General features: G+C 49.4%; 1 protein-coding gene across 1 annotated transcript in view; it reads left to right on the forward strand.

Moving 5' to 3' along the window:
* Positions 1-14,198, forward strand: part of UBE2F (ubiquitin conjugating enzyme E2 F (putative)) — a 31,244-nt gene extending 17,046 nt beyond the window's left edge. Inside the window, exons 5-10 of the mRNA XM_079781859.1 lie at positions 2,582-2,649; positions 4,917-4,987; positions 6,298-6,355; positions 8,886-8,918; positions 11,527-11,589; positions 13,355-14,198. Of these exons, the coding sequence (XP_079637985.1) occupies positions 2,582-2,649; positions 4,917-4,987; positions 6,298-6,355; positions 8,886-8,918; positions 11,527-11,589; positions 13,355-13,405 (344 nt within the window). The 3' untranslated portion in view covers positions 13,406-14,198. The remainder of the gene's footprint in view (positions 1-2,581; positions 2,650-4,916; positions 4,988-6,297; positions 6,356-8,885; positions 8,919-11,526; positions 11,590-13,354) is intronic.
* Positions 14,199-16,770: the final 2,572 nt, after the last annotated feature.

Here is a 16,770-nt window from a genome sequence, read left to right on the forward strand (position 1 = left end):
CTTCACATGGACTCACAAAAGAAAACAAAAAATACTAGCAAGTGAAATGAAACAAAACAAAGCAAAACCCCCAAACACTGGCTCATCTCTCCCCCAGAGCCTCCTGTGAGGTTTGACACACTGGACCCACCAGGTCATAGTTGCCCAGCTGGTCTGTGGAGGTCCCTCAGCCTGCCCCACTGTGGTGTGGAGGCTTTTAGGCAGAGGGGGCTGTGGACATAAATAACAATTATTATTTTAATTTTAGGTTTTCCTTTGTAAGTACATTTGTTGGGGTATAAAATTATAAACAATAAAATGCACTAATTTTTTTAAAATACTTTTTTTAATTGATTTCAGAGAGGGATAGAGAGATAGAAACATCAATGATGATGAGAGAGAATTCCAGTCAGGCCATATGCCCGGGTTGAAGGTTTGGTCCCCAGTGTGGGGCATACAGGAGGCAGGCAGTCAGTGATTCTCATTCTCTCTCATCATTGATGTTTCTGTCTCTCTCTCCCTCTCCCTTCCTCTCTGAAATCAATATATATATATATATTTTAAAAAGAATGGATTATCTGAGTCATGGGAAAGATATATTTGATTTTTTTAAGAAACTTCCTAAAGTGGTTGTACCATACACCAACTAGCAATGTGTGACAATTTCCGACTCTCCTACTGTCTTACGTACTTATCAGTGTTTGGGTGGGAAATTGTATCTCATCGTGGATTTAATTTTTATTGAGACTGTGTTGACACTATACATCAGTCCAACAAGAAGTGACATCTTAACAATATTGAGTATTCTAATCCATGAGCATGCTGAACATCTGTATTTACTTAGGCCTTCTTTACTTTCTCTTGGCAGCATTTTGTAGTGTTAGTGTATATATAGGTCCTGCAAGCACTTTGTTAAATATGTCACTAAGGATTCCTTGTTTTTTGAAGTTGTTGTAAATGGTATTTTAAAAATTTCTATTTTACTTGTTATTAGTATATAAAAATGCAATTGATAATTTAAAAATATTTTTTTTATTGATTTCAGAGAAGGGAGAGAAAGAGATAGAAACATCAGTGATGAGAGAGAATCATTTTCGGCTGCCTCCTGCACGCCCCTTCCTGGGGATATGCCCTGACTGGAAATTGAACCGTGACCTCCTGGTTCATAGGTTGACACTCAATCACTGAGCCACACCGGCCAAGTAATGCATTTGATTTTTTAAAATATATTGATCATGTGTCTTGTTACCTTGCTAAATTCATTTATTAAATTCTGGTATCATTTTTTGTTGTTAATCCTCACCTGAGGATATTTTTCCATTGATTTTTAGATAGAGTGGAAGGGAGGGAGGGAGACAGACAGAGAGAGACAGAAACATCGATGTGAGAGAGATACATCAATTGGTTCCTTCCCACAAACGCCCCGATGAGGGCCAGGGATTGAACCTGCAACCCAGGTAAGTGCCCTTGACTGGGAATTGAACCCATGACCCTTCAATTCAAGCACCAATGTTCTAACCAGTGAAAAATACCAGCCAGAGCTGGGAAAGACCTTTTAAGCGTAATACCAAAGAAAGAAACCACAGAAAGACTGGCTTAAAAATGAAAGCTAGTTGGACAACAAAATCAAATGCAAGCAGCAGATATTAAATGTTTATTTTGTGTAAACAGCTGAGGGAAGCGGTAAGATTGCTGATTTGTTCCTGATGAGAAATAGTTTGGGGGAAGTTGAACCTTTGTCTTAAAGATGGGTTAATTTTGTCAAATTGTAGAGTTTAATTACTGCTGGGCATGTCCAGGCTGGTGCACATTCGTGCCCGGCGCCCTCTGCTGGCGGCAGCTCGCAGCGTTTACACCCAGGAACCTGCCTCACCTGCAGGTGGACTCTAGAAGAGGCAGAGTGTCTGGTGGCACAGTTAAGGGCATTGGCACAGTGCTGTGGGGTCTGCAGACCTGGGGAGTGGCATGGAGGTGCCACTGCAAATCTGGGCCTCCTGCATGCCCGCCCCCCAGCTGTTGACCAGGCACATTAGCGAGGCAGCAATTTTGTCTGGTTCAAGGGTGTGTCCCCAGGGCTTGGAGCAGTGCCCTGCACAGGGTCTGTCCTACTAAACCTTTATTAAGCAGCCAGAGGCCATGTGCCAGGCACTGGGGGTTCAGCAGTCACCACTAGTCTCTTACTCCATGGAACTGACATTCTTGTGGGGAGACCAGCAGCAAACAGGTGACCACATAACTTAAATAAGGCGTTACCTGTCATGAGATGTGATGAGGGGACATGCTGGGTGCTGCGGTGCAGAATAGGTGGGCCCAGGTAAGAGCAGGCTGCTTAGGTCAGGGTTCTGGAGACTGAAGAGGAGGAGCCAGTCTTTAGGAGGAGGAGGACATCGGGCCAGGGAGGAGGCCAAGAGCAGGCAGGCATAGTGGAGCGGTGTCTGAACCGGGTTGGGCAGGATCTGGTAGCCTGACGAAGGACCCTGAGTCCTCTTGTGAACTCTTACTCCTCTGTGTTTGCCATATCCTAACATGGTGTTTGCTTTTGTTTCCTTTTTTTTTTTTTAATTTAAAGGATTTTTTGTTTTGTTTTGTGTTTTTTTGATAGATGAGGGTTACTACCAGGGTGGAAAATTTCAGTTTGAAACAGAAGTTCCCGATGCATACAACATGGTGGTGAGTAGCCTGTGCCTGAGCCCTGTTTCCCCTTCGCGTGGCTGGTGGCCGTAACAGGGCCCGGCACTCCCCGAACTGTGTCCCCTGTTACCCACCCAGTCCTGGGACTGAGCATGAAACCCCTGATGTTCTGTGGGTAGTGTCACTCAGCAGCAGTATCTAGAGTCCTAGCAAGATATGTCTTTTGTGAACAAGTGCTTGTGAGGACTGCTGGGCAGTCTGCCATGGGAGCACAGCCCCGCCCCTCCAGAGACCGTGTGCCAATTGGCAGCTTCACCGTTAGTGCTTGGATAGTCCCTTTTCCTAAACTCATCAAGATGGCATATTTTCATTATTTTTTTCCTTTTTGCCATTTTGGGAGGAAATAAGTGTTTTCTAATTGTCATTTGAACTTTCATTTCTTAAGTAGGATGTTAAATACTTTTTCTGCTTATTAGCTACTCATGTTTTTTATGAGCTGTTTTGTGCTTAGCCCTTTGATCCGTTGGGTATTTGTTTTTCTTACACAGAAAGTATGCGAAACTATTTTTAGTTTTCTTAGCTGTGCTGTAAATATTTTCCTTGTTTTTTCCTATCTCCTGTTGTTCTTTAAAAGTTCGTTTTTTGTCTCATCACTGCAATCAAGTCTACTTTTCTTTCATGAGCTTTTCATGTTATGAAATGCTTTAAAGAGGCCTGGACCCAATAGCTCATCTCCACTTCCTCCAGTGCTCTGTGGCTCTCACCTGTGTGTGTCCTGCATCGGGATGGAGCTCTGAGTGGGGCTCTCACTGTGTTCTAGTGCCTAGCCGCTTGTCCACTGAAGAATCCCTTTCCCTGCAGTGGCTGTCATTTATTACACTCTTAGCCCTGGGATGAATGGATGCAGTGCCAGCCACTGGGGTGGGTGGTTGGACTAGCTATTTCCTGTTTATCTCATTCTGAGGGTGGTGGGGTCTGCAAGAACAGTTCTGTTTGGAAAGTACGTCTGAATCTGGGTCCATGGTTCTCATGCAGAGGTTTCAGTTAAGAGGGCCATTGACAAGGGAGGTGTCTGTGCAAGGTGTGAAGGGACAAGGAGAAAAGGGGGCAGATGCAGACAGATACACTAGGTGGGGTGACCATGTGCAGGCCGGGACTCCATGAAAGAAAGGGAGGGAGAGAGCTCGGTTCCTTCAGGTGCTCAGCTGGCCAGTGATTCAGTCTGCCCATGGTGTTAACTATAGTCAGGTACCTACTAGTTAACTATATTGTTACTCAGTAGTTCACTATATTCAGTTGCCCATTTGAGAGAGTTACACAGCCTGGCCTCCCTACTTCAGCCTGCAGGCCTCACTGGAGTGCAGGCTGTCCTAGCATCTCCCTCTCAAATGCACTCTATTTGCCGAAAAGCAGATGAGCATATTAAACTTACTCTGAACCTAAATCTGTAATCCTCAGACACCTATATTTGCATCGTTGGATGAATCATTTTTTAGAGTCTCATGATATCTTGGTTTTTTGAAATCAGGAAGAAAATTCATAATGGTGCTGAGAGAGTATGTTTGCTTTTTAATATTTTTAAATTGATTTTTAGAGAGAGGACTGGAAAGGGAGAGAGAAACATGATGTGAGAGTGAAACATCAATTGGCTGCCTCCTGCACAGCCCCTATTGGGGATTGAGCCTGCAACCTGGGCATGTGCCATGACCAGGAATCGAACTGTGACCTCCTGGTTCAACCCCTGAGCCACACTGGCCAGGCTGCTTTTATAGTTTTAAAAGAACAACTTGATTCAACACACCACATCATAAACAATGTTGGACTGCCTTATTTCCCAGTACTCGTTTCATTCTCCCTGCTGTGAGTGTAAATGGACCAGACTTCCATCTAGGAAGATGGCAGTGGCATCTTCAGGAACACACACAGGGAACGGCACCACTTCGGGAGCAGTAACTTTCAGCCACAGCTCAGCAACTTCGCCAGAGGAATCTGTGGGATCCTGTTGGCATTGGGCAAGAGCGTTGCAGACGCCCCCTGGAGTGCACGTGGGCTCCTCCTCACAGCAGGCCCAGTCACCAGCAGGCCCCGGGGCTTGTAGAGGGTTCTGTTGGGGGCACGGCAGGCTTTACCAGCAAGACTAGCACATGTGGGTGCAGGGTGTCAACACAGTCCTGCATGGGTGATGTGAGCCAGTATCGAGGTTGAATGCCTAGTAAGGAGGAGAACGAGGGACGGGGTGGGCCCGTGGTGAGGCTGTGGTCTGTGATGTGCTTGGAGGGCCTGTGACCTCTCTCTCTGCATTGCAGCCACCCAAAGTGAGATGCTTGACCAGGATCTGGCACCCCAACATCACAGAGACAGGCGAGATATGTTTGAGGTGAGTCCTCTTCTTCCTGTCTCCCACATTTCTGAGCACTGTGTGTGAGCCTTGGATTTCTAGAGGGAAGATTTTGAAGCTGGGCCAGGTTGGGAGGGTTGGAGACCTCCCTTGGGTCTTGGGGCTGCACTCAGTGCCTGGCTGCTGCCTCCAGACCCGAGGCCTCCTACGTCCTTTGCTGGACAAGGCTGTGCAATGTCATGCAGCTGCACTCCAGGAGACTTTGCCCTTTTCCTGTCCTGTTTTAATGAAGCTATATTCCCTCCACGTGGCTGATTTTAGCTAAGAGGGGAAAATGTCATTAATGAAATCCGGGAAGAAAATGTTCTCCTTTCACTACTGCTCTGGTAAACACTATCACCTTTGAAAGGCAGTGTGCAGCCTGTGACTGCTCCCAGCTGCGCGGACAGCGGGATTCCTCGTCCTTGCTTACAGGTGCAGTTAGCACCCATTTTCCCCCTTCATATGTGGTGCCTCCTCTTCATGTCAGCCTTCCTTTTTATAGTTAAGAGTACATTTTATAAGAGTGTACCTGTTAGAAGGCATCTTTCCTCTGAAGTGTCTGTCCTGTAAGTATTGAAACTTTCAACCTGTGCCATCTTCAGTTTCAGGTGATAAGTGGCATCTGATCCAGCTTTCTCCCTGGGTTCTCACCTGTGCTCATGTCCCCTTCCTCACTCAGAACTAGATCTGCAGCAGGAATCCCTCTTGTCACTTTTGCTGTCTTCTGAGAAATCAAATTATTAGCAGAGTATGACTAAAATTTAGCAGATGCTAGCCTGCTACAAAAGCCAGAAACATTGATAGGTTAAGATTAAAAATACAAAAACACAAAGTCCAAAGCGGAAAGCAGCTGGATTACATTGTTTGTGAAAGTCCTTACCAGTCAGTATGAAAAAGGTGGACATCCCACTCTGGACAGGTGTCTCAGTTGGTTGGAGCATCATCCGTGCACCAAAAGGTTATGGGCCTGACTCCTGGTCAAGGCACATACATCGGGCTGCGGGTTTGACCCCTGGTTGAGGTGCATACAGGAGGCGGCCTATCGGTAATTGAAAAAGGTGGGCATGCCCATGGGGACAGTGGCATCAGCTGCAAACTAGTGGTGGCACAGGAGAGAAGCAGGGCAGGGAGCGCTGAGGGTGCTCCGTCTCCTTGGAGCTATTGGGTTCTGGTCAAGCAGCAGCATGATATAATTCAGCAATGCCAAACTAATTTTTCACCAGAAGGAACCTTGGTAATAAATTTTCAGAATATGCAAAGTTCATTTTTGTGAGGATTCGCTGACCTCTCTGCTTTGTCTGTTCCAGTTTACTGAGGGAACATTCGATCGATGGCACTGGCTGGGCTCCCACGAGAACATTAAAGGTAGGTGCCTTTGACCACAGCCGTGCCTGGAAACCTCTCCCTCAGTAACCAGTCACCTGTAAGAACAGCCATGTCCTCTCTGTCCGGTGCACACAGGAGGCCAGGCACACCCTGCCCCTCCTCTCCCCACCACCCACTACCGCCTGGGGCTGCTCAGCCAAGCACTCACCCAGTCAGTTCCTCTATCCCCATTCTTCGATGCAGGGAGCATGTCAGGTCATCTGCTCTGCCTTTGTCCTTTACCATCTTGCTTCATATAATCTACAGTTGTTGTTTTTTCTTTCTATCCCCCTACCCCCCACCCTAGTCTTCTATAGTGTCTCACCCTTAAAGGTGAGGAGAGTTGCCAAGAGTGGGTAGAAGGGGAGAAAAAGAAAGGGGAGGTGTGACTTCGGTGTGTCCCTTCTGAGCTCCCCGGAGGTACACTGCACAGAGGAGGGGCGGCAGGACAGCGGCCGGGTCTGCTTTGGGGCGGGTTGTAGAGAGGGGAGCCACGGGGACTAAATAAATGACCCACTTGCTTCCACACCATGGGCTTGAGTTGCTTTCAGGGCCGATGTCATGGTGCCTGCGTGAGCCACCACCTGTAGCCTCCCCTCAAGGCGTTTTTGCAGTGGGACCCAGAGGACACCTAGCGCTTCTCCCTGTGGCCTGTTCACTCTCTCAGAAGTAGTCAGGCTTGGGCCAGTGTTCACTTGCTAGTGAACAGCTACCTATCACCATCCTTGTTGACTAATGGAAACAGTTCCAAACCATTGTCACCTTTGCCCTGTCTGTGTTGGGTCGACACTGCCCAGGAGAGTGCCTGCCCCATGCTGGTTTGGGCAGCTTGGTTCCCAGCTCACTTTGCCCCAGATTCAGCACAAAGCTGTGGTCACCTGGGCCATGCTATCTTCCCCGGTGACTCCTCCTCTTAGCCGGGCAATGTGAAAGGGCTGTGCGTGTCAAACCAGCCTGTTTGTGAGGCTCTGAGAGCTGGCTGTACACTGCACATGCTGCCCCCTCTCAAAAGCAGTGTTTTCCCCACATGGCACCTTTGGTTCAGTTGTGCATGGGTTATAAAAGTTGCACCAACTAAAACTACTTGAGTCTAAGTTTGGGCCAGATGCACGGAGATGCTGCTGGGCGCCGTCCCTCATGTTGAAAGGGTGACACTGAGCAGGAAAGGACAGTCCTGGGCCCTACCCTATGGGTGCTGGGCTTCTTTTCCCACAATGCTTTGCAGACTAACTTTTAGGCCCCGCCTTCTAAAATAATGCGCAGAAACCCGACTGTATCCATCATATGCGGACTGAGTGGTTGGTCTCTGAGACCTTCCTCATTCCTGTTCCTCGGCTCTCAGAAGAGGACAGTAGACACATTGCAGTGTCACTGTTCTTAGAGACACGTGTGGGTCAGAGTGGCCCGGCAGGCGACTGGACCTGACCACACCTCCTGGTAGACAGACTGGTGTGCAGACCACTCTGTGGCCAGAAGGGACTGGCAGGTGTTGTGGATTACTGAGTAGGCACTTTGGGGGAAGAAGAACACTGCAGACTTCCTGTGGTCATGACGGTGGCTCCTCATGAGGTGTGGTCTCTACTGCCATGGGCAGCCTAGCCTGGCCTTTTCTCACCACACCCTGGGCGTGCCCTGCCCTCTTGGGACTTAGCTTCTGTACAGGCAGTCCCTCAACTTGGCAGGTGCTCCCTCCTGCCATCCCTCTTCCTGGCAGCACCCCACATCCTCTCCCAGATGAGTTCTCTGTGGGAACACGCCTGTGGAAGCTCCTCCAGCCTGAGAGCTGGTGTTCACCCCCAGCTCTGGCCCCAGGCCTGCCTCACACCAGAAGGATGGATGGACGGATGGAGGAGTGGGTGTGTGGATAGACGAGAGACAGCAGAGAGGGCAATTGAAATAGTACTAGCAGAATATCGGATGAGAATGAGAGTAGGCCTGAAACAGACAAGCCCCTTGAGCTGGTGCAAGGAAGGCCAGGAAAGAGTCTAATTAGAGTCCCCCATCACAAGTCAGTCCGGAGAGAAAGTGGGTTTCTGTCATATTTTAATTAAAATTTCTGATCTTTGAATTTTAAAAAATGTCTCCCTTGATTTTTGAAGTAACTAGAGCAAAATTTTTAAGACTCAGTGGGATGGTGGGTGATCTGGTCCCCAAGAGGCAACTGATACCAAAACAGCAGAGTTTATCTTAAAGGTGGCTGGACTCTGCCTGGGAGTGACAGGTGAGCAGTCCTGTGAGGTCAGGGTGTCCTGTGCAGAAGCTGCCCAAGGGCTGTTATCACCCAGGATTGGACTCGTCGTCCCGGGAGGGCAGTTTCTGTTCTCTGGTTTTACACTCACTGCCTGTGACTGCTCACCTCTGAATTTCCCGGAGTCTGTGGTTATAATGAGAGAAGTTGTTTTAATTTTATGGCTTGGGAAAAACAAAGCCTGCTAAGATGAATTTTGATATGGTCCAGTACGTATTTCTTATGGGTTTGAAAGACTGTGCATAGGAGCCTGAAACTTGTTTTCTTTTTTCCTCATTCCAGGATGTTGTTTGGGGATTAAACTCTTTGTTTACTGTAAGTATATTGACCAAAATCCCAAGCTTCTCTGGTTCCCCTGACTGTTGTTAGCCCATAAGAATAACACTGGGATTAAAGACAGCACCATGTCCATACTGACCCCCTTTCCTGTCACACTTTTTTTTTAAAATATATTTTTATTGATATTTTACAGAGAAGAAGGGAGAGAGATAGAGTTAGAAACATCGATGAGAGAGAAACATCGATCAGCTGCCTCCTGCACAACCCCCACTGGGGATGTGCCCGCAACCAAGGTACATGCCCATGACCGGAATCGAACCTGGGACCCTTCAGTCCGCAAGCCAACGCTCTATCCACTGAGCCAAACCGGTTTCGGCTCCTGTCACACTTTTGTGAGATGGCCCTGAGGGGGTTTGCAGTGACATGTGGGAGGTGACTGGCGGCACAGCGTCCCCACTCCCCAGGCCAGGTCGGTGGCTTCAGTCTCCTCACGTGGGGGTGGGTCCTCTGGCAGCACCTGGCAGCCCCGCTCTGTCTGCTCTCACAGCAGCCCCAGCCCATAGCCCTATTCACTACCACGTGTCCTAGTTTGAGTGAAGGAGGATGTGCTCATCCATCTTGAGGCATTTCACAAACCCAGAACCTTTGAGTCATTCTCGTATTAGTGACGAGCTGCCATCAGAGTTCACTGTCTTCAGAAAACAGCTCATCATGGCAGGGCTGTAGGGCAGGAAGGGGCATGGGAAAAAAGCTAAGACGGGCACAGCTGAAAGCTGGAGTTTAGATTTTTATATATTATGTGTTCCTTGGAGTTTTTGATCAAAAAAGAAATTAACTTCTTTGGAGGAAAGAAAAAAGCTGTGCTACTGTTGGTAAAACCTAAGGTCCCTGCATGAAAATGAGGCTGTCCAGGACAGCCCACGGGACAGTGGCTGTTGGAGGTACAGCTTCATAGTGGATGTGCCTACAGAGTGACCCTGGGGTGGTGCTGCTGTCCTCAACCTGTCATCAGAGGCCACAAGCTTCTTATTCTTGTATTCAGCAAAATAAAAAACAAACAAAGCCTCAAAATTAGACTCCAAGTCCCCATCTTCCTTGCCTTCTGATATGATGTCACTTGGCAACACCTGGAACACAAGCAACCAACGCTTGCTGATTTCAGGACCTCCCTTAGTCTCCATGGGAAGGTATTACCAAGGGGAACGAGCATCTGGACGATTTTCTGCTGGGCCCAGTCGTTTCGCTGTGATTCTGTTTTTGACTTTCATGTAAGTGAATGAAGTGTTACTTCTGGAGCAGCGCGGCCTGAGCATGGTTCACACTCTGCCTGGCGGCCAGGCCTCTCTGTCACAGCCAGAGAGCACAGGGCCGACGCTCATTGCCATTCTCCACCACAGCAGAACAGGCCCGAAACCCATCCTGCTTCCTCCAGGTGCCTTGGCCCTGAATCGGAAATGATTGTGACTAGCAACTAGCTGCAAGGGAATTACGGGGAGGAAATAGTGGTGGCTCCTTGGAATTTTCTTTTTTTTCTCTTAAAGAAATCTGGTATAATCTTCACCCCTCCAAGTGCTCTAAACCTCCCAAATTCTAATGAGCCAATCCAGATTGCTAATTAAATCTGTAATGGTTATTCCAACCAGTATAGTCATTTTAGGTCACAGGTGTGGTAAAGAAGATAAGGAATGCTGTGTGGCTGGTGTGGTCTTTGTACACACTTGGTGTCTTGTCCGATATGTACTTTATGATTTTACCTGTTTCCAGGTCTTGGAGTTTAATTTCCCAACCATAAATGACCATAGAGATTTACAGTTTTTGTTATATTTTCTTTCTTTGTCAATATTTATTTCCAAATCAGGGATACAGTCCACAAATTTAGCACTTGCCCTGAGGAGGAATATGGTTGTCTACGATGGTCCTTCTGTGGCTTTGGAAAGCGGGGGCTCATTATAAAACCTTACTGCCCGGGTAGAGGAGGCACACTCCGTATGGAGATCAGACGTGGCCCGTCTGAAATCCCTGGTGTTGCTTGAGGGACGGGGAGTAGCCATCCCAGGGCTTTCCTAAGGTAGGAGGGGACTGGTGCCCCCACACCCCACAAGGCCCTGGAACACCCGCCTGAGGCACCATCCTGCATTCAGCTGGGTTCCAGGCCGTGAGTGATGCTTGGGAAGGCGAGTTAGAAGATCAAAGGAAACTGCAGTTAAGGTCAAATAGAAACCACAGACTTACAAAGGCAAAGTTGTTAATCACAAAATGAAGGGGGGGGGGATTAATTTTGAAAGAAAAAAGAGAATAATGGGACTTTAACTTGGAAAGCTCATAATGACTGGTTTTTCATTCTCCAGTTACCAATAGCATTAGAAATTAATGTGATTGCTGTTGCCTCCATTTTCACCAATTTTGGACAGTTACATGCAAACATGACACCCCCCCCCCCTTCTTCAGCTATTCATCACCATGTAGAACAAAGTACAAGTTGAGTGCTCTGTATCAGAGGAGCTTCATGGTGGACTCCTCAGCTCCCCGGGCTTCATTCTGCAGTGTGCTGGTCGGTTTCAGTTGCCTAGTTGTTAACATGAAGATGTATCACAGCAGAGAAACAGAATCTTTCCCTTGTTTATGTTATGTTTCTATCTTTAAGGATCTTCTGAACTTCGATGACCCACTGAATATCGAGGCTGCAGAGCATCACCTGAGGGACAAGGTAGGCCAGGGACAGGAAGGTCCTGGCTGGTGTGTTTGGTAAAGAGATAAAGTTGAGAATGGTGGGATCCGGGACTGGAATTTAAAGCAATTTATAATGACATGTCACAATGCATGAGTGGTTTCAGTAAAGTGTTTGACCCCCAGTCAGACACGTGTTTTATTGGGAGAGAATTCATAGTAGAATTCTGGTATACTGTTCCTTTACCTTTAGCAACATCGGAACATAGAAGAGACCATGGGTGGCGTGATGCCCTCAGTGCCCTCTGGGCCTCCAGCAGCCTCCTCACCTTCCACACCTTTCCCAGAGCTCTGTGACTGTGTAATGAATGGGGTCATATTCATTACTCCAGTCTCAGTCCTTTTTTTCCCTCCAAGTCAATGCATGTAGTGTCACTCTTCTACTTTCAGAACCGTTCCTTGTCTCATAAGCAGCTCTACATACTTATTCAGCCATTCTCTTACTGATGGGCACTCGGTTTTTCCCACTGTTTTTTTCCCCTACTACAACAGTAATGTAGCAAATACCCTTGTACACATGTCCTTACAAAGCATGTGGACAGGGCCTGGAATCTGCACAGGGTCTGGGAGCCGGCCTGTGTGACTGGGAGGAGGCTGGCAGCTTGTTGAGCCTCGCAGGGGGCCACCTGATTCCTTGGAGTGCCCAGCATGTGTTCCATGCAGACTCAGGAAACCAGTGATAGGCACTTCGGGGAGCAGGGGGTTCTACAGTGGAACTGAAGGGTCAGGCAGAGGAGGGTCGTTTGGCAGGCGACCTGAGGAGGCTGGGGCAGCACAGGTCTTCAGGACAGGTGCAGGGTGTGAGATGGCTCTGCCCCTGCCCACCTCTGGGCCACCCTGGCTGGGGGTTGCCCAGCAACGCCTCAGTTAGTCCCCTGCTGACTAGCCTCGCAGGCTGCTCCTGGGCCCAGAGCCTTTCAGGAGGCTTCGTTTATGTTGTACTCACTCCACTTGTCACTGTTGCTGACAGGGACCAATCAGCGTGCGATTATTCCAGCCCTTGTGGACTCAACCTTGTCAGGGGAAGACAATGGTAACAGCAGGGCACACTCTTGTGGAGCTGTGACAAAGCTCATACAGATGGCTCTCGTTCTGTCTTTCTTGGAAGGCTGCTTCCTATTCTTTGTATGATATAAGGGCAGGTTTGCAATTAATAAACTTCTCCCCAGTCAGATGGTCCTAAAATCGGTCAGTGATGCCTCCACATGAACTCTTAGATGTGCCCAGACCGACCCGCATCCTGATGTCGAGTCACGATCATGGTGTCTCTCTGCTCACTTTCTCTTGTAGTCATTTTCATCCCAAGGTTGACCGCTTGAGTACCAGATGAGGTGCTCAATGCTCAGGGGGATCAGTGGACAGACAGTCTCTGTCCCCGTGCAGCATGCATTCTAGTGGGAGGAGGCAGAGCAGAGATAAGCCATCAACATGGAAGGGGGGGGGGGGGACAGGAATGTTGGGGGGGGGGGGGTGATGGGTGTTGCACTTTATGGAGGATGTTCAGGGAAGGCCTTTCCGATAAGATGTGACTGTAGATGTGAAGTGAGCCAGGTGGATCTCAGGGAACAGTGTTCCAGAGACTGACAGCAGTGCAAAGGCCCCAAGGTGGGAACGTGCTCCAGGTGTTCAGGCCAGAGCACAGGGGCCACGTTACCTGAGCAGGAGGGCAGTGGTGAATCGGTGGCTCCCACTTGTTCCTTAGTTGTCACTCACCCTCACTAACTTGCTCTTCTCGTGTTCCACAGGAGGACTTCCGGAACAAAGTGGAAGACTACATTAAGCGGTACGCCAGATGATAGGAGGGGTGCTGCAGCGCGGACTGTGCTAGAGGGTCGTCTCCAGCTCTTGAGGGGGCCTCCATCCCAGTCCTCGCTTCCCGCAGACCCTGGCTCTGCTGGGTCCTGTGACATGTCCTGCGGAGGAACCTCTTCACGACTGCCCATTGTAGACAGAGTTCCACATAAATACAGCAAGAAAATGCGTTTGGGCTCTAAAGAGTTGTCTGCTTACCTTAACATGTTTACTTTGTGAACCTGTACTGTATAGGCTGAGGAAATGCTTGAGAAGTGTAATGAACTCAGAATCGGAGCTTGCTTCTTACCTTCCCCCAAATCACTTCCCTGCACAGCAATGCCAATGACCTGCCAGGAGCTGGCAGGTGGGCGGTCCCGAGCACGCTGCAAACTGTGATTGGATGAGCAGTCTCTTATCTCCTCCCATGAATGTCAGCCCTGCCTCAGTGTCTGAGGCTTCCCAGAATGCAGTCATTCACTGTAGATCTCTTACTGAAATGCGTATTTTATTTAATGTAAGTATATTTTGGAACAGATTTGTAATTTGTACAATTTAATGCTTTAATTATTTTTTTCTATTCTCCTTTAGTTTGTATTTTCATTGTATAGAGCAGACAGAAAGATGTTGGGTCAAGCAATTATTGAAGAGAAATACAAAGAAAATATGAAAGACATTATTCATTCTGTCCAAATGCAATGAGAATTTGGGTCTTAAAATCCAGCTCTTGCTTTCAGGTCTGGGTGGGGCAAAGAAGTTTTAGAACCTGTGAGGCTAGAGCTGGATGATTTTGGGGGGGGGGAAAGGCAGGGAGTCCTTTGTCGCATTTGGCCCAGAGGAACTGGCTGGAGTGGGGCTGGGTGTTTCTGAGATTCATGTGCTTAGGAACTAGTGTGCAGGGACTAGAGCTACTTATCAGAGACCCAGACCCTTGCTCCTGAGGGACAGGAGAAACCTCGAGAAGCAGCCAAACAATGTCTGATGCCACTGAGACTACACCTGTGGCCTCAGTCTGCTGTGGTTCCAGGTCCAAGTGGAGGTGGCCTCCCGGGCCGTGGAGGGCGGGAATCGGAACAGCATACAGCCATGCTCGGTCAGGTCTGCACACTTCAGAGGCAGCACACTCAGGAGACCCCTGGACCCGTGATGTCATATGCAAATAAATATCTGCATGGTTTTGTCCACTGCCTGCCTGGCACTCTCCAGTTTGACTGACAGCCTCCTCGCCTCTGGGTTTCCCATCTACCTAGGCTGATGTGTGCTTTTCTTGATTCACAGTATCAAGTATCATCTGACCTGGAGGTCAGCAGGGGAGCAATGTAGGCCATACTTCCTGTTTGTGACCAGGAATTGTGCCCATTAGACTTGGGGGTGGCCTCTGCTTGTGGGCCACCTCTGGTACACAGAGGGGGAAGGGTCGGGCTGGATAAAGGGCATGGTGGCATCTGAGTGGTGCAGGCCTATCAGGGAGTCACAGTAGTCCCCATCCCCAGGCCAGGCAGAGGCACCAAAGCTCCTGCAGTTGTCATTGGAGCTTGTCAGTGTCCCTGGAACTCACTGGTCGGGCACTAGGCCATCCTCTGCCAGGTGGGTCAGGAGGTCAGCAGCAGGCCCGCCCACATACCTGATTTCTGCCCTGTGACCCAGGGCACGAGTTCCCTGCCAGGGTCCTGGCACACTCATGGGCTGTCAGGGCGGCCACAGGTGCCAGTGCAGGTGGAAGGGTGTCGGGGCTTGTGGTTAAATGGACCAGACTGAAAGGGGTTCCTGTTGATTCCGACTTCAAAATATTTGACAGAAAAATGCTTGATCAGGGATCAAGTCTTTTAAAAATGCCATTTCCACAGCACTGGACCTTCCCTTTCTGTCCAGGGAAACCCCATCTTGTCAAGCAGCACACCCAGTTCATCCCACTGCCATAAGCACCTAGTCTATGTCCTCCAATTCAGTGGTGTGGGACCCTGACTTCCAGGCCTTGTGGCTTCTTGGGGTCTCCCCACTCGGGGAAAAGTAACAGTTCTGCTTCCTGTCTGTGTGCCCCATCAACCTGGTGATTGTTGATTTCTGATCTCCCAGGGTTGGGATATCGAGCTTCCAGCCAAAAAGGCCAGTCTTGAGCAAGTCCTTGAAAAGCCCAATTAAAATTCAACTTCTTGACAAAACATGCCCGAATTCAAATTCTGGCTCTATCACTACCCATGTGAACTTGGGCAAGATGCTTTTCTGTACCTTAATTTCCTATATATAAAATGGGGATAACTACCTCCTTAATGAGGGTGTCATGGAGATTAGTTTGAATACATGAAAAGTGTGTAGAACAGTGCCTGGCACATGTGGGGTCCGCAATTAAACTTTGAGACAGTTATGCAAAGGGTGGCCAGTCCATGGCTTCATTCGAGTTCAAGAATCTGGACCTTAGCCCTTAACACTTGCACAACTGACATGGTTTACTGGGTCCACGAATGTTGGCATTTCCACTTGACTGTCTCTCCAACAACACATCCAAAACAGGTTTCATTCCTGTCCAGATGAAGGCGCTGTCTTCTGAGTCACTTCGTTACCCCTGGCCTCCGCACTCCCTCCTGCCCCACACCCAGCTCTCCCCCATTCCTGTCACGGCCTGAACCTACCTTGAATCCACCTTCCCTGCATTTCCACGCCCACTGCTCAGTGCTCCTCACTTCTCGCCCCTAGACAACTGGCCTCCAGCCTCTACTGCGGACCCCAAGAATCCATGCACAGTTGAAGGAACCCTAATTCCACTCAAAGCCACCTGTGCAGAGGACCCTGCAGCTGGGGCTGTGGAAGCATGTTTTAGGAGACCTCGGGCACAAGGACGCAGAAGCTACTTATCAGAGACCCAGACCCTTGCTCCTGAGGGCCAGGAGAAACCTCGAGAAGCAGCCAAACAATGTCTGATGCCACTGAGACTACACCTGTGGCCTCAGTTTGCTGTGGTCGCAGGCGAACCCCGCGTGCCGCGTCTGCAGTCCTCACCCCGTCCACGCCGGCTTCACCCCGGTCCACGCCGCCCTGGTGTCGGGCGCCGCCTCCTCGCTGACGCCGGCGGACTCGCGAAGGGCCCTGGAGGGTGAGAAGCCGGAGAGACGCCCCCAACCCGCGACAAGTGAGACTGGGACTGGCGGGGGTTCCCGCCAGGATTTGGCTGCCGGGACCACGCCCTCTGTGACGGGCACGGCGCCCCGCCCCAGGACCGTCACCTGACCGCGCGCAGCCAATCAGTGTTTCATCCTCTCCCAGCCGCTGAAGTGTGGGGATTGGCCCGGAGTTGCGCAACTCAGCCAATCCGGACGCGCCCCGGCCTCGCGACCCGGCTTCCCCTCGCCAAGCCCAGAGCTGACAGTTCGGG

This window comes from Cnephaeus nilssonii (assembly GCF_951640355.1).
Source record: "Cnephaeus nilssonii genome assembly, chromosome: 10".
NCBI classification, from domain to species: Eukaryota; Metazoa; Chordata; class Mammalia; order Chiroptera; family Vespertilionidae; genus Cnephaeus; species Cnephaeus nilssonii.